Source organism: Scophthalmus maximus, chromosome 10 (genome assembly GCF_022379125.1).
Source record: "Scophthalmus maximus strain ysfricsl-2021 chromosome 10, ASM2237912v1, whole genome shotgun sequence".
NCBI lineage: Eukaryota > Metazoa > Chordata > Actinopteri > Pleuronectiformes > Scophthalmidae > Scophthalmus > Scophthalmus maximus.
Window position 1 is genome coordinate 751,388 of NC_061524.1, and position 18,240 is coordinate 769,627.

General features: G+C 48.5%; 1 protein-coding gene across 4 annotated transcripts in view; it reads right to left on the reverse strand.

Annotated features, from left to right (window-relative positions):
- Window positions 1–8,335: 8,335 nt before the first annotated feature.
- Window positions 8,336–18,240, reverse strand: part of LOC118283920 (pro-neuregulin-3, membrane-bound isoform) — a 263,337-nt gene continuing 253,432 nt past the window's right edge. For all 4 annotated transcript variants that reach the window (XM_035606367.2, XM_047335184.1, XM_035606366.2 and 1 more), the window contains 3 exons: window positions 15,796–15,902; window positions 12,863–13,027; window positions 8,336–9,188 (listed from right to left, as the gene is read on the reverse strand). In XM_035606367.2, coding sequence (XP_035462260.1) covers window positions 8,525–9,188; window positions 12,863–13,027; window positions 15,796–15,902 — 936 coding nt within the window. In that variant the 3' untranslated portion in view covers window positions 8,336–8,524. The remainder of the gene's footprint in view (window positions 9,189–12,862; window positions 13,028–15,795; window positions 15,903–18,240) is intronic.

Genomic DNA, 18,240 nt, shown 5'->3' on the forward strand with positions numbered 1-18,240 from the left:
GGTTGTGTCAGTGAAACGTCTCAGTGTTTGTAGAGATGGAACAAATACAGTTGCTTACAGACAGAAATGTAGATTCTGTCAGGCCCCATTTATTTCATCTGCTCGGCCATAAAAAAAGTTATTAAACCTCCTCCCTCCCAGAAAGAGGGGGAGAGTCTTGTCATCTTTGCTTCTTTTTGTTTTGAAGCTTCTGCTCCTCTGAAAGAAGGAAACAGAAACTATTTCCCATGAAGATCCTCTCGTGCCCTCTGGATGTTATTCCAATTAAACACAGGGAGAAACAGATGGTCAAAGTTTGTGATCCATCATTAATCAGCCACTTTGCTTCTGCTCGGTCTCATTTCAAACACGTTCTGAAAAAACAGAAAAAATACAAATGTCGTGCTTGCCCCCGGCCGTCGCTCCATATCTCCCAACATCCTTATCTATCTCAGGTTCCTGCTGCAGGGAGCATTTTTTATTCATAATCGGCAGGACGTGACGAGAGTCAGGGGCCCAGACACTGTTTCTCTCCTCTGCCTCTCTGGGGGTCGTTTCAGGCCGCAGACCGAGGAACTCCGCTTCATGTCCTGAGCGGTGATTCGTTACCGGAGACAGAATGGTCCCGATCGCACCTCGCTGCTGGTCACTTTCTGCTGTTTGTGGGTCTCCGTCATCCTCGGCAGTCCGTGTGTGGGTTTCTCCCTCGGGGAAGACTGTTTTTCTCCACAGTGTTGTGAGCAAAACAAAAACTTTTTCCCCCAGTGTTTTATGTTCGCCACTCGGCGGGAGAAGAAATCGCAGTCGGCAGCGATGGTGTGTAATTATCTATCATTAATTTGAACCATCATAACAGTGTCACAGTTCCCCAGAAACATAACCCGAGGGTACGACTCAGCACAGAGTCGTGGAAGTAAAGAGAAGAAGAAGAAGAAGAAGAAAATATAAAAAGTCCAGGCAGGGGAAGCAAAGCACAAAGGGTCAGACTGAGGCAAAGTCCAGAGAACATGAGCAAGGTCACAACCAGAGCAGGTGGGAGGGGGAAGGTATTTATACCAGGGGAGGAGACGAGGAGACGAGGAACAGGTGAGGAAGAGGAGGAGGTGAAGAGGAGACGAGGAACAGGTGAGGAGGAGGAGGAACAGGTGAGGAAGATGAGGAGGTGAAGAGGAGACGAGGAACAGGTGAGGAAGAGGAGGAGGTGAAGAGGAGACGAGGAACAGGTGAGGAGGAGGAGGAGGAGGAGGAACAGGTGAGGAAGAGGAGGAGGTGAAGAGGAGACGAGGAACAGGTGAGGAGGAGGAGGAGGTGAAGAGGAGACGAGGAACAGGTGAGGAAGAGGAGGAGGTGAAGAGGAGACGAGGAACAGGTGAGGAAGAGGGGGAGGTGAAGAGGAGACGAGGAACAGGTGAGGAAGAGGAGGAACAGGTGAGGAAGAGGAGGAGGTGAAGAGGAGACGAGGAACAGGTGAGGAAGAGGAGGAACAGGTGAAGAGGAGACGAGGAACAGGTGAGGAAGAGGAGGAGGTGAAGAGGAGACGAGGAACAGGTGAGGAAGAGGAGGAGGTGAAGAGGAGACGAGGAACAGGTGAGGAAGAGGAGGAGGTGAAGAGGAGACGAGGACCAGGTGAGGAAGATGAGGAGGTGAAGAGGAGACGAGGAACAGGTGAGGAAGAGGAGGAGGTGAAGAGGAGACAAGGAACAGGTGAGGAAGAGGAGACGAGGAGACGAGGAACAGGTGAGGAAGAGGAGGAACAGGTGAGGAAGAGGAGGAGGTGAAGAGGAGACGAGGAACAGGTGAGGAAGAGGAGGAGGTGAAGAGGAGACGAGGAACAGGTGAGGAAGAGGAGGAGGAGGAGGAACAGGTGAGGAAGAGGAGGAACAGGTGAGGAGGAGGAGGAGGTGAAGAGGAGACGAGGAACAGGTGAGGAGGAGGAGGAGGTGAAGAGGAGACGAGGAACAGGTGAGGAGGAGGAGGAGGAGGAGGAACAGGTGAGGAAGAGGAGGAACAGGTGAGGAAGAGGAGGAGGTGAAGAGGAGACGAGGAACAGGTGAGGAGGAGGAGGAGGAGGAGGAACAGGTGAGGAAGAGGAGGAACAGGTGAGGAGGAGGAGGAGGAGGAACAGGTGAGTAGACGAGGAACAGGTGAGGAAGATGAGGAGGTGAAAAGGAGACGAGGAACAGGTGAGGAAGAGGAGGAGGTGAAGAGGAGACGAGGAACAGGTGAGGAAGAGGAGGAGGTGAAGAGGAGACGAGGAACAGGTGAGGAAGAGGAGGAACAGGTGACAAACCTTCAACACGACTTCAGACTGTCATAAAAGGTCAGAAAAATGCTGAAAAATGTCAATCGTGTTTCCCAAAACCCCCAAGATCATATGATATTCAGTTTACTGTCACAGAGGAGCAAAGAAACCCGAACATATTCACATTTAAGAAGATGAAATCAGAGAATTTATGATTTTTTTCTCAAAAAAAACTTAAACGGATGATGCGATTTTCCAAATATTTGGCGATTCATTTAGAAATGGATTATTAATGGATAACTAATGGATTACTAATGGATGACTAATGGATTACTAATGGATGACTAATGGATGACTAATGGATTAACAGCTGCGGGAGGCGGAGGCAGGTCAGATACACTGAGCAACGGGAGGCTGATTAGGAACGTGGTCGGGAGAGAAGGACTTTTAGGGCGTCTTGATTGGATGTTGGGAACCAAAGGGAGTTATCTCCTTGATTTTAAATCCTGAGGTTAATAGAGGGAAGAACAAATGGCCGGACGGGGGCCGGGGAGTGTCGCAACCGGGGCGTAATGAATGGGGAAATAGAGCAGCAGTAATAAAGACATGGCCCCTGATTAAACTGCAGCTAAGCTCTATTTATTTAGGATGTGTGACCATAAAAACCAGCAGCTCTGGCAGCAGAGCTCGACTACATTAATACTTAGAAGCAGAAATAATAAGACAGATGAAGCCTACAGCGGAGAAACCACTCACACAACATCAGCCTGCTTCAGCTCGACCTTGGTAAAGCGAGTTGAGTCTTCTGGGCTAAACGTGAGGATCGGAATCCCACTTCATATGTAAATCACTGTGATTAATTCAGCCCTGAAAAACATTCTGTCAGATAAAGAAACGTGTTTCGGATTTCGCTGACCTGAAGAAAGAGTTATTCTCTTTTGATCCATACGAAGTAGAAAATGATTTCCCCACCATGACCCTTCAAACCGGTGACTCGGCGACAGGAGTCCTTGATGCTTGTTTTCATATCGTTCTGCACATTTTAAATCACTTCTTTCAAAGCAAACGTGGTTTTGCAAACACGTGTTAGTCCGCGAGGTGTTGGAAGGACGAGCACATGCGTCCTGGTCTATGGCGACCTGGTCAAACCCAAATGAAACTGTCTCTTTCTGTTATCTGAGTCTTCTGGCACACAGCTGTCGCTCCTTAGCTCTGTCAAGGGAGCGCGAGGAATCCTGGGACAGGTTGGACGAAGTCGGAGCCGACTTTTGGACCCAACCCGGCTCCGGAAAAGGATGAAGGCATCAGGAGGTTGCATTTGAAGGAGCCTTTGAAATTGAACGATGAAAATCCATCTACATTAACCATCATCCTGAGTTAAAAGGAACCATCAAGGTATGAAACACAGGGGAAGTTGTTTCAGTTACACTGGCTGCTTTAAGCTTCAAGCCCGGCCGAGTGAAATGAGGAACTAGATTTGACGTGTGAAGAACCAGGCCGTGATATGTCGTGCGCAGAAGAAGGCTGTAAAAGTCTGTCAGTGGGGTTTTACTTTACTATTGGATTGACGTGCAGCTTCTAGCACTTTAGCTTCTTGCATTTCTGACGTATGGTGGAGAAGAAGATCTCAGAGTGTTTTGCTGCTGCGACTGGAGAAACGGTCGAAGGCGAATTCTTCGTGAATCTTTGTGAGTTATTTGGTTGTTTTCTTCTTCTTCTTCTTTTCTTGAGAGCCACATTCACTTCAATGTTGTTTCATTGATGTTCTGCATCTACTCAAAGTTGAAAGCCGTCAGGATAAGGTCAGCGCAGAGAGGTTGGGTTAGAGAAGGTAAACTCTTGTCCTCAAGTGAGATGAAACACAACTCACACTCCTGAACAATCCGCCCACCAAAGACCAGCATCTCTCACCGCAGCCTTTTGGTTACAGCACGTTGAAGACGGAGCTTCTCCAGACGTCCTTCTTCTGTCCAGTCCGGACGCCTTCCTGTAACTCAGCCCTCCGTCTTCACGGGGGGATTGGAATTCCTCCAGGGTCTCGTCAGGAGCATGATGGACACGTGATAGACACGCCCTCTCGTCTCTGGACGTTGACCTCAGTGGGTCTTTGCCCTCAGTGGGTCTTTGCCCTCAGTTGACGTTGACCTCAGTGGGACTATTGACCTCAGTGGGACGTTGACCTCAGTGGGTCGTTGACCTCAGTGGGACGTTGACCTCAGTGGGACGTTGACCTCAGTGGGTCGTTGACCTCAGTGGGTCGTTGACCTCAGTGGGACGTTGACCTCAGTTGGACGTTGACCTCAGTGGGTCGTTGACCTCAGTGGGACGGTGACCTCAGTTGGACGTTGACCTCAGTTGGACGTTGACCTCAGTGGGTCGTTGACCTCAGTGGGTCGTTGACCTCAGTGGGACGTTGACCTCAGTGGGACGTTGACCTCAGTGGGACGTTGACCTCAGTGGGACGTTGACCTCAGTTGGACGTTGACCTCAGTGGGACGTTGACCTCAGTGGGACGTTGACCTCAGTGGGACGTTGACCTCAGTTGGACGTTCCCCAGACGCTGCGCAGGGAAAGTGTTTGACGTCCGGTCCAACTCATCCGCCTTCTCACAAGTTGAGGGTTGCAGCTCGCAGCAGCACGTGAGGAAGCGTTATTGTTTTGTCTTTCCTTCACAGCTCACACAAACTCCGGTCTGAATTATTGCCATGGCGACGGTGTTTCATCCCGCTCTGCCTCCTTCCATCCGTCTCCGACTTGATCCAGTTCAAAGCCTCTTTGAAATCAAAGCATCATTTGTGTTTGTTTTCCGCGGCCGTCCGAGCGGCAGGGTGTTGTGTGAAGACAGGAGGTAGAGAAGAGATGCCATGACGCAACATGTTATAAGCCTACACACACACACACACACACACACACACACTGGACTGGTCTTAACCACCTGACTGACTCCAGCTGAAGCAGCTAAACTGCAGTGGAGACCATAAATCTGTGCTTTGTCTCGAGGAGGAGGAGGAGGAGAGGGGAGTCAGGGGTTGGAACAGTGTTTCTAACTACAAAAACACACACACACACACACTCACACAGACACACACTCACACAGACACACACTCACACAGACAGCTGGTTGCACACGGACATACCTGACATTCAAGAACGGATCTGTAAATACTTGGTGGCTCAGAACTCATGTTTTCTCTTTCGGGGGCAGAAATTCACAAGATTTTCAACAGAAGGATAATATTTCGTCATCATGTATATACAGTACGTACCTGTATGTTGTCGTGTCCTGCTCCCGCTGCAAGAGGTTGACAGTAAATACAGGACAGTGGACAGAAACAACCAACAGTTGAAATAACACAATGTTTCGTTTTTTTGTGCCATAAATTATATTTCTTAACTCTGACTTTAACTCAGATGTTGTATTAATTTTTAAAAATATATATATATATGTTCTCCTGATGGAAGATTCTCGTCGCTCGCGTCCGGTAAGAAAACCAAACCAGACAATGCTTGCAGACCTTTATCTCTGAAAAGCTCATACACTGATTACAGTTGGTCAAACAAATAAGTTCACATACTTTATTGAAATTTTTTCTTTTTTCTTTTTGCACCGTGTCTGTGCACAGACACACATCAACCCTCCGCACGTCACCAGTGTCCGTGCCGGCGGAGACATCGTGGACTTCAGGGAACGTCAGTATCAAACAACCAGAACTGTTGCGGCCTAACAAGTTGATATAGAAAAGAGCTTTTTCCAGGGTCCTTAATGGCAGTATGGCAAAGTAAGCCTTCAATAGAAGAATGGGAGAAAGAAAAAGAGAAGAGCTTTGGGCCGGGTTGGTGTGTGTGTGTGTGTGTGTGTGTGTGTGTGTGTGAGAGTGAGAGAGAGTGTGTGTGTTTGTGTGTGTGTGAGTGTGTGTGTGTGTGTGAGTGAGTGAGTGAGTGTGTGTGATCACACACACACTCACACACACTCTCTCTCTCTCTCTCTCACTCACTCACTCACTAACTCACTCACTCTCACACACACACATACACACACACACACACACACACACACTCTCTCTCTCTCACTCTTTCAAACACACACACACACACACACACACACACACACACACACACACTCTCTCTCTCTCACTCTTTCACACACACACACACACACACACACACACACACACACACACACACACACACACACACACACACACACACACACACACACACACACACACACACACACACACACACACGTATAGAACACCAGGCATCAGTAACATGAGCGGTGGTTTGACGTGGAGCAGGCGGTCGCGTTCACAAAGTGCGATCGGACGGCGACTTCTGAATGTTTTTTTTTTCCGGTGCAAGACTTATTATTTCATATCAAAAACACGAAGCATCCCACGAGTCACTCTCACGTCTGCGTTGTGTAAGAGTGACTTTAGTTCAGTCAGTCACTGTCGAGGAGAAGAGTTGCTACTCGTGCTCCTTTTGTACAAAGTTCAAGCTTTTTTAAAACGTCCTTTTATTCAAAAAAGGAAAAAAGAAAATGAGTTTCCAACTGAGTTGCAGTGGGAGCCCAGAACATCCACAAGCAATCACTGCATCTGTCTACCAGGAAAAACTGAATTCCTTTCCAATGTCTTGTTGTAACAGAAACCACCACTTGATTTCGGGGAACTAACTAAGACGCGAGGCAGTTTTTTCCTCCATCTTCATCCGTGTGATTTCATGACATTAGCAGGAAACAGCTGCTGCCACAAACACGAGGCTGGAAACGAGTGAGACGTGGTTTAACCAACTGAAATCAAAAAGGGGTTTGAAGACGCGCAGGGGGTCGACGCAAGGTTAAATGGATTCAAACTATTTCTGACGGCTCGATAAAAATAAAATGAGTGTGGAATAAGATCATACTTTAAAAAAATAATTTTCTGCTGTATTTTGTACTTTGTCAACAGAAATACAAAATACTTTCATGGGTTAAAATAAAGTCCTCTGTGGAAACTGCGACTGACGTTTCCCAGCATGCACCTCGGTCAGGAAGCTGTTGGGGATCAACATGTTCGTCCGAGCAATCAACCCCAACAATGGTTATTTTGAATTTTTGTTTTTGAACTTATTGTCACCAGGAACATTTGTCTGCAGCTTCAAACAGATTCGAAAGCTTCCAATTCATAGGATACAACACAGAGACATTTATTTCTTATTTCAACACCCGGACCACGTGGTTCTGCCTCCCATCAGCCCCGGGAAAGGCAGCATTGTTCATTAATGACCCCCCCAAACATGGAAAACAACATAAACCAAAAAAGAAGAAGTCTGATTGGCTCCTGTGGTGCCTGTTTGCCCTCCGTCCCTCCGTTGTCCGGCCTCCCATCCGTCCGTCCGACCGTCCACCCCGACTGAGAAATAATGCACAGGTGAGAGAGTGTGTGTGGGCATGTGTGAAAATATCATTCGTAACAAAAGGAAATCAAAACAACTCGATTGATTTAAAACACTGGTCGACAGGAAGTCGTCAACAAGTCTTTTTATGTTTTTTTTCCCTTCTTCTACCTCTTCTCTCGCACACACACACACACACACACACACACACACACACACACACACACACACACACACACACACAGAGCCAGGGAGCTTTACTTCCAGAGTCGTAAAACCCGCAGGATGGCTGGTTGCCCCGGGGGGCAGTACTGTCATTCTTGGCGGGGTAGAAAGTTTTTTTCTGAAGGCAAGAGGAGGCGGAGAGAGATCGGTGCCGTGGCTCCGCCCCCGTTGGTCACTTGTGGATCCTGGCGGCAGGTTGACAGAATCCGCCTCGAGGCTCGTGGACGTGCGACGTTAGAACTGAGCCAGAACCAAAATGTGACAGTTAATAGAAAACAGGGAGAAGAAAGAAAGAAAGAAAATAAAAACAAGGAAAATAGTTACGTCATTCCTCCGTTCCTCAACTTTGTCACTTGGTCACTTTTTGAATTCCATATATTTATATCCATATATATTTATATATATATTTATATATTCTTTTTACAATTAAAAACACCATGGTTTCGACAGACTATTTGGTTTCTTTTTGTCTAAGTAGAAGTGTTTGTCTTGTAAATAAATGCACGTGAATGTTTTTTTGTCTTCAGTCGGCGTGAAGTGTTTGTATCCATACAGTAAATCATCAGCACATTTTCAAAATCATCTTTTTTTTCCCTCCTCAATTCGTCATTTCCATTCGCGTCGCACAGTTGAGAACGACACATGAAGTCTGTCAAACACTTATCAAACCCAAAGGGAACGTCCTCTAATGGAGTCCTCTCATTGGCCGGGGTGGCCCAGGTCTCTGTGTGATTGGCTGAGTAACTGGGTCTGCGTTGGTCCGTTGCAGCTCAGCGCCGCAGCACTTCCTCCGTCAAGGTTCAGGAAGCAAACAGTTTCTCTGGCCTCCACCGGCGCCGCAGCCAATCCTCCTCCTCCGCCGCCGCTGCCGACCGCGCCCTCTTCCTGCTTCCTGTGGGCCAACGCCCTGAGCTGCTCCTGCGCCTCCTCCAGCAGCAGCGCCACCTCGTCCTGCCGCTGGCCACCGGCGGGTGAGCAGGACGGAGGCGACCAATCGGCGCACGCCGCCCTTTCTCTCCTATCGTCCTTGCAGGGCGCGGCGCCGCAGGGGACGGGATTTGCTGCGATGACGCTGGTTTGCATGCACGACACCTCGTTGTCATGGTGACACTGGACGGACGGGATGATGGGGATCGAGCAGGAGCGGAACGGCGGTGGCAGGGAGCCTTGGCGGCGGCCGGGCCTCCGCAGGCTGCGGCTAGCCGGATTCGGGTCGCCGCGCTCTGACGGAGGGCACGGGCCCGAACGCAACGCCGGGCGACCACTCCAAGACGACTGTGTCTCCATGGAAACAGGAGTTTGCATATGTAGGAGGGCGTCTCGTCGAGGGTCGTCGCTCGGGTTCTCTCCCTTCATTTGGCAGCTGGGGAGACCGGAGACAAGACGAGACAGAGACAAACAGACACGGAGGGAACAGAGGTTATTAAACTGGAGGAAAGAAACTTCGGCGAGAGGAGAAGTCATTCTGTCTTTGAGAACGATTTCAACTCCCATCGTCTTTTCAAAACTCCCACGCTGAAAGAGCCCGGCCGAATGCACACGGGGACAGCTCCCCGCCCTTCGCCCGCTCACAGGCTGACTCGCGGCTGCTGAAAGGGAAGGAGATGAGTCTGACATCTTTCTTTCATCTCTTTATATCCGAGTCTGTGCACACACACAAAATAACTCGCCCCAGAAAGCTTCTCTACGGAAGCGAGAGGTAACGGCGAGTTCACTTTTTGTATCATTGATTTAATGACTCTAATCACGCGGAGAACACGGAGCGTTGGTGGAAGTTTAAGGACGACTGCGCTCATCAGACGTCACGTGTGCTGATTTCAACCCGTCTTCTTCTTCCTCTTACCAGTTGCAGTTTTAGGTCAAGAGCATTTTCTTCTCCTGAGTCGTCTCGCTCACAGATTGTATAACGGCACCGATTCGAGTCATGAAAGGTTTGGTTTTGAATCTGTGTCATGACTTCACCTGCAAATTTCCTCTTCTCCTGTTCCTGCAGACCTGGTTTGACTCCATGAAACCGGTGTTGCTCCAGCCTCCCATCCCGATTCAAACGGCAGTTATTCTTTCTCTCTAATCGGCACCGTGTACAACTACTGTACAGAACACGCTGCTGCTGATGTAATAAGAATCTGTTGACTGCAAATAGGAAAACTGGTTGCAGGTCCTTCTGGCTCAGTCTCTAATATCTTGTGATACATATGAAGCATCGTCTCTGCATGTGGGTCCTGTTAGGCAACATTACAACGAGTCACTGGTGTGTGTCTCGGTCCTGATCCAACAGACATGAACTCTTCTCTCACACTGACCATGTGCCCATTGTTATCAGTGTCGGAATCCACAGCCTCATTATCTTTATGTAATAATTCATAATCCTCTGCAGGGGCCATGTGTCGAAATCCAACTTCTGTTCCTCTGCCTTCCAATAGCCTGCACGCACGCACGCACGCACGCACGCACACACACATTTTTCCATCAAGGTTTGCAAAAAAGAGAGGAGGCCGGAGAAGGTTCTTCTCTTCCAGACTCAGAGGAAATCACATCCTGTGTTTTTTATCGCTGCAGTATTTCTTTTTTTCCGAGACATGAAAACCTCTCTGAAAATAAAAACCCACAGTGGAGGTTTTAAGCGCGGTCCCACGGAGAGAACCCCGCCAGCGGTAAGAGGGAGAGAGAGAGGATGATGTGAGGGTGCTAATTCCCCAGATAACATTCACAGACAAATCTCTCTTTTGATGTGTTGAAACACAATCAGATCGGCAGAAAGAAGAATCTATGAAGCCGGAGTTCAGATACAGACCCCGGAGCGATGGCGGGAGCAGCTGGAGGGGTATTACAGAGAGATGCAGGCGATGAAGGATAAGTGACGGGCCACTTATCTTTTTTTTAAGGGGAGCTCATTACTATCTACATGTGTTAACAGTTATTTTCATTAATCCATTCCCCCCGACAGATCGTTTCTGAAAAAGAATCTCATCTGGTTCTGCTGCTACAGGGGAGATGTGCGATACGAGGCAGTGACCTTGTAACACGGGAGAAGCGAACACACGGGCATTTATACGTGTGTGTGTGTGGGAGTGAACGCCCACACACACGCACACACACACACACACACACACACACACAGAACTCCGTCGGTCCGACTGAAGGCTGCTGTGCATGTCGACTAAACGCGAGAGGGAGGGATGGAGGGAGAAGCTGTGGACGGACACAGAGATGTGTGTGCAGGCTCTCTTCCCGTAAAAACAGCTTCATCTTAAAAGAGTCGTAACAACACACAAGACGTTCTCTCTCCCCGTCAGCCATTTTGTTGAGATAACACCGGGCTTCTGGACGAGGCACGGAATAGAACGGGCAACCTCTGCATTCTCCTCTATCACATTCCCCCCCCCCCCTTTACAAATATTTCTCAACGCCGCCGCTCTGTGTCGGAACGGATTCTAACTTCTCGTCTCTCTATTTCTCCCTCCCTCCCTCCCTCCATCCCTCATCCCTCCCCCATCCCTCCATCTCTCCCTCCCTCCATCCCTTCCTCGCTGTGCAGTCACGGTCAAATGTCTCCATGGCAACGCGGAGCACCATGCTGCGGGAGAGGGATGCCGCTGTCTGTCCGTCCATCTGCTGCTCTGTGAAGTCTTACATCAGAGAGTGAATGAGTGAGTAAGTGACTGTGTGTAGGTCAGTGACTCAGTCAGCAGGAGTGTGTGTGTGTGTGTGTGACTGATTTAAAAAATGGAATGAATAAGCAAACGTGACCTCATGCCTTTTTTGCAGAACCTGTTCATCAGTGCAGTGCACAGAGGCTCCAGGGGGCGGGGCAACACGACAACAACAACAACAACAACAACAACAGAAGAGTCGTCAGACTAAAGGACACTCTAGTGACCAGAAGACATTGGGGCCAACCGCCGGACACCTCAGTGACATTTTGGGCGAAGGCTCGGCGAGACGAATGTGACCAGAGGACGACTCGGGGCCATCGCAGGTCGCATCAGACGACCAGAGGACGCTCGGGGTGGAGCCAGAGCAAACATGGAGCGGCCGGGACATGCTTGGAGAGAGGGAACTCACTGTTGCCTGACCAGAAACTCACTCGGACCTGGGGTGGTTGGACTGTGGGGCGCAGCTCCTGCTGAGGAGACGCACATCGAGGGCAAAACTACAACGTACACTTTATATATACAGTATGTGTGTGATCTCCTCCTCCTCTTATTATTCCCATTAGTATGCATGTAGGTCATGTGGAGCTTTATCCTGAGCTGGGACCTGAACGTCTGAAGTGAGGCTCGTCTGCCCAGGTGGTGAAAGCACCGACTCGTGACCCACAGAAGAAAAGAACGGGTCGAAGCACAGCGGCTCTCACTGGCTGCATTTTTGAAAAAAAGAATCATTTCCTGAGATCATTGGCGTTTTCGTGCAGTTCTGGGCTCAGAAGTGTGAGGTGTCCCATTTCAACGCCAAGTGGTTCCATTGTTCTTCCTCCACATCCTCAGCCGACGCATTCAAGAGCAGAGAATCAGGATTTCGAGGCCGGCGGGACGCGACGGTACCGAGTGACGGACGTGGATGTGCCGCCTGCGTCATCGTGCCCTCAGAAGCACGAGCACCGGACCGAAGCCTTTTTTCCTTTGAACTCGCGCCATCGTACCACCGACCACGACGTGACCGCGTTTCTATCTGTGCTCAGCAGATTGGAAGACAAAAGGGACGAGGGACAGTACAGGAGCTGGAAGAAGACAAAGAAATGCTGGGGGGAGAAGAAGAAGCAGAATTGGCTGTTAAATATCCAAAGCTTTGAAATGAAATCCAAAGCTTTGTCCGCGGCTCTCGCTGTGTTATTCAGTCTGTGGTTTTCCACTGAAGAAGACTCGGGTGGAGATACGACATTTAAATACACAAGACGTTTCAGCTAAAAGAGCGAGAGACTGGAAGTACAGTAACTTTCAGGGGGCAGCGTCACAAACACACATATTCATACACACACTCAAAGAGCAGATATCATTTCATTTCTAGATACCGTAACCTCCAGTGAATTCTTCTCACCGTCGTTGTGCTTCAGCGTCCCTCTCGGTGGAGTCCACTTCCTGGAGGTGTCGGTAGGCGGGGCCCGAATACTTGGAGGCTCCAATTGGATTCAGCCTTCCTCTGGGTATGGGCGGGGTCCTGCGCGGTGCCGACCAATAGGCTGCCCGGGTTCTCTGATCGGGGCTGTGGGACAAGGAACCAAAAAAAATATTACTCTATCATATTGTTCAATATAAGATATTAATAAAATATGCCGTTGTGCATGTAGCTATTGTACTTTTAGCTGGAATAAGCAGTAGAAGTCCACCCTTGTTATGTTTAAGTATTCATATGAAGTGTGCGAGACTCAGCAGAAGTGAGTTGGTCCGTGTCCAGATCAAACTCAGTTTGAATCGGGTCAGTTATGGTTCTGCTGTATCGCTGGTCGTCACTTTGTGTAACACTGAAGTGCATCAGATACGAGTCGGCCAAAAGATACGAGTGTGCATTGATTTTTTATCGCTGCCTCCGTCGTGGCTGTCTGTCAGTCGCACATCGCCCGGCTGTGTTCCAATCCATATTTCAGAATTAATTTATTCTCTTCCACAGGTCTGGTTGTTTTTTTGGAGTTGGTCCAGAGGTTGTTGAACCTTTAAAAAAAAAATCTCCTAATAAGCACAATCTCTAAAGTGATGTCTGTGTCAATATACAAGTCAAAAGGCTTCACGTATAAAAACTGATGAGCAAATAGTCCCAGAGCGCCGGAACTGAACTCAGGGTCGACAACAGTAACCGTCATCACTTTGTCTCCCGTGCACGTTAGATCGAAAGGAAAGAACCAAAAGTCTTGATGTGCTTTTTTACATCTACTGTTGTTTGACAGTGATGTGTCAGTTAATGAGACATATTCTGCTTTTTCAGTTTTTCCCTCTTCCTCTGGGGTGTCACATAGTTTTTTGTGTATGAAAAAGTTCTGCAAAGTTAAAAAGCTGAACGTCGGCGTCAAAGGGAGCTCCTCTCTCGGCGGAGGTGCATGAAGCTTAAAGAGATGGCAACGTGACTGGTTGTACGCTCTTCCACTTCTTCGTCCTTTTTAACGCCGGTTGGCGTCAACCAGCGTAACGGGAGCGTCATCGGCAACTTCTGCTCCGGAGATTTCCCTTCGTCTTCTGACAGTGGCAGATATTAAAATGTAGCGGACAAACGGAAGAAGAGCGGGAGATGTAGTGAAAGGTTTGGTCACTGTAGTGCTTATTTGTAACCATACCGTCACCAAATGAAACGCAGCCTTTAAAAGTGTCAAGTCAAAGAAAATACGCGAGATGTTGCGTCGTTGTCGACCGTCTTTGGAATTCCAGGAGACGTGACAACACGTGTCTCAGACAGACACTGTGAAAGAGGAGCTGCAGGAAGTAACAACCCAAAATAAAAGTATGAATCTGAATATGTCTCCTGCAAGATGGAGAGCGGACACGTGAGGCGACAGAGGAGTAAAACATCCTCCTGACGCAGCTGGGACGTGTGAATGGATGAGGGACGGTTCGTTGACAGGGAAGAAGAGAAGCTCCTCCGGTGGAAATCCACTTAATGATCCCGGTCTCCTGAGGATGTTTCTTTGTATCCTTGTCGGAGATTCTGAGTCAGATTAAGACCACGAGTTTACGGCAAACAAAGAGCGTAAACCTTTTAAGGAAATTGCTCTTTTGTGGCTATTACATAAATCACTTGTATTAAGAGTCATTAAAAAAAACACTTTGCTTATGTGCACGTCATCTTCCGCTTACATACAATCTCTCCAATGAGATTGTGGAGCCAAAACAACGTGCGAGTACATTTGGTCTCACTCTACTGGATTATTATAATTTGATGTCCGACCCCACGAACACTGGTCCTGGCTGTGAGCCCTGGGTTGGAATTAAGTCAAAGAAAAAGAATAATGGGCGTGACGCTCGGCTCACAGGCAGACAACTTCATAGTGTTGGCAGAGTTTTACATGTTTCTGAGCCCCGTTTGTGTTCGTGTCTGTTACGCTGTCACATATCCTCACTCAGCCCGATCCACGCGTCAGCCTACTGCAAACAAATGAATCCCGGTCGCCAAGCGAGCGACATTGACTTCTGGCCAAGGAGTGTTGTGATCAAGTCGGCTTCATAGAGACGGAACGACGGAGAGAGAGGAGGAGGAGGAGGAGGAGGAGGAGGAGGAGGAGGAGGAGGAGGAGGAGGAAACGAGAGTTTGGCCAAAAAGGCTCGAGACGTGGACTGCCGCGAGGCTCTCAGGTGTGAAGGAACAGCAACGAACGAGAACAAAGGGCAAAAAGGGTTTTGTGCACATTTTCTTCCTGGGTCACAGAGAAACTCTCACATCTCACTTTTCACTGTGGCTGTGGTTACATAAATACATATTATTATTAAAAATGTCTGACGTACGAACCCTCCTGCTGGAGCTCCCTTCTCTTTGGCTCCACTCCGTCAATGTGTTTGTTACTGTAAAAAATACAGCCTTGGCAAAAATGCAAATTTGAACCTCTGAAGTAGGCACACGTGTGTGTGTGTGTGTGTGTGTGTGTGTGTGTGTGTGTGTGTGTGTTGCAGCCAAAGCCCAGCGAGCTCTAACACACAACTGAGCAGTGTGAGAAAAAGGAATCTTACTGTAAATGTGCATGTTTGCTCCGGCTCATAAATCCGTGCACGTGTGCTTCCCGTCTTATCTCGGTCCCCATCTCCTCGTGTGTCCACGACTTATTTACACGCTTTTATAGCTTTAATCATAATTACTATCATTCTTCCTGCAAATCAGCAATTAGCTCCGGCTGCACTGTAATGTGGATAATTCAATTTCTCTCTTCGCTGCGTCTCCCTGCCGACTGCAGGAGCGGACGCAGACGTTTGCCTTTTGTTTGCGTGAGTAAAATGTCCTGCAAGAAAACCCACGGTGCACGTTGGATCATTTCCCCCGTTCACACGTCGTACCTGTGATGCCTGCCGGTGCCTCTGGAGCTGGTGGTGGTGACGTCACACGACCCGAAGCCGGACTCGCACACGCTTCCCCGGCGAGACGGGGAGGGCCGCTTGCAGCACTGCACAAAGAGAACAACAACAAGCGCTTTCAAGACATCACGTGAAACAAAGTGAGAGTAAAACTTGTCGGCGTCGGGGCACGGTGAAGTGAGACTCGTCACATCTCCTCTGTTAACCTCTCGCCTGCTGCCGGTTCCACGCCGACAAGCCCTCGGCTGGCGGATCGACTGCCGAGGCCATTCTGGGCAACTGATTGCCAGAGTCTAAATGGAGTCACGTTACACGCCTGCGTCCGCCTTCCTCGACAGCAGTCGGAGGCCCGAGGTGAGCGGCGCTGTGCGGCGAGCGGAGCAGAGGGAGAAGCTGAGAACTTGATCAAATCAAGAGCACAAGGGCGTTTCAGAGGCCGAGCGTTTGGCAGCTGGGCCAGAAGAAAGACACTTCATGTTACTTTCATGGGCAACTCACGGCTGCCTTAACAAGTTGCAATTTGGTCCAAAATACTCATCATGTAAAAGAAGGTTATATGATGTATGTATGTTTATTTTTGTTCTTTCTGCTATTTTTCCTTGTGTTTTTTCATATTTCTTCCATTGTCCCGATGCCTCGACTCTTGCTGCTGAATGATAAGTTTGATCTCATCTGAACGAACACGGTCACACTCTGACCCAGCGGTTGCCACCGTGTGTGAGTGTGTGAGTGTCCAAGAGGTGTCGCGAGGTCAAATTGTCGGATGGTGATGTGATTAGAAAGGGCGGCGCGGAGCGGTGGCGGTTTGCACCGTCGCCTCACAGCAACAAGGTTGTCGGTTCGAAATCCAGGTTTTGGATTAACCAACCCTCCGGGGATGTGAGAGTGAAAGGTGGTTTGTCCCAATGTCAGCTGTGATTGACTCCAGCCAACCAGGATCGAGCTGTGCAGATGATGGATGGGTGATGTGATTAATGTGAAGGACCAAGTCAAGACCACATCATTTCTTCTGTCCTTATTATTCTTTAAAAATAAATTGTGGATAATTATTCACAGGTGAAACGATTTGAGAAGAGACAGTTGGTGGAAATCATTAATGGTTTACAACGGTAGGTTTGCAGTTGAAAAACAATAAACACACATGAATTAAAACATTATATAAATGAGTCCTCTTGAATACATGGACCAATCTCAATAAACGAATGATTTGACTTTGTTCGGTCTGAACGTACACATGCACATTGTTCGCTAGCCGTCGCAGCTCTGTGTCCTATCTTCAAGTTGCAGACGCATCAAATGTGGCGGAAAAAACACCTTGAAATGAATCATTAATAAGTCTGGATTCATCACAGTGGGAACGTTGATTTAGCAGAACTATGCAATTAAACTCCCAGTGTGTGTTTGAGCTGTGAGCTTGACGTATCGGGAGGAACTGGAGAATGTGAATAAACACAGAGACAGAGATTTATGCATCAGAAATACATAACGAAGGTGAGAACAACACCTTGGATGGAAGGATTTTTAATGTAAGATTTATTTCTCAGGACGAGACGGATGTTTAGTCTTTTTTTCCGAACGCGGTGTTCAACTCTTTCAACCGATCTGTTAAACTCCGGAGTGCTGGACGGACACGTCTGCTGCGGAGGCTGAACGGAGCGAGTGACCTTGATGGTGTCTGGACCAGATTCATCACGTCTTTCATTTTGTTCAGACGTCTTTCTCTTCCTGCAACACCGCTGTATACATATCTCCGTCCTTATTGCCTTCAATCCATTTCAATCCCCTCCTCATCCACATTGATCCTTCCTTTGTGAGCCCCCCCCCCCCCCGCCCCCCGTTCAGCCTTCGTTCCAGGACATCAGATCCACAGTTATAACGCGTTGGTTGCAGGTTTGTATTTTTCATTTCTTTTTGTTGCTTTTAACTCTTCTGATGTTCATCCCCCGACAAACACGCGATTGATATTCACTTGACAATGTGCTTGACGAGGCGAGACTCACTCAGGAACACGGATCTCCGCAACAAGTACAAAGGACAACACAAGAAAGTGATTTAGGTTTCAAACCTATAAAAAAATGAAAAACACACAACCCAAAAAGGTTGGCGATGTGAGGAGAGTGATGCTGGCTGGTTTCACTTCTTATGTTCCATCAGGCAGTGACAGCTTGGTTTTGTTCTCGGCGTTATCTAAGCATTTGTCTAGACAGGAATTTCTAAGGACGTTGGCAACATACGGTAAGAAAGACCTGCTCCTGTGCAATTCCTCGCCCCAAAAGTTCTTTTAGGACTTTTCTTAACACAAGGTTTTCAGTGTGATGTCTGACGAACAGGGATGTCACTGATGCAATCCGCTCTGAAGACGCCCGGCAGGACACCGGCCTCATTAACGACACGCTGCCGCCGTTATGTGACCACTCACATATTTTG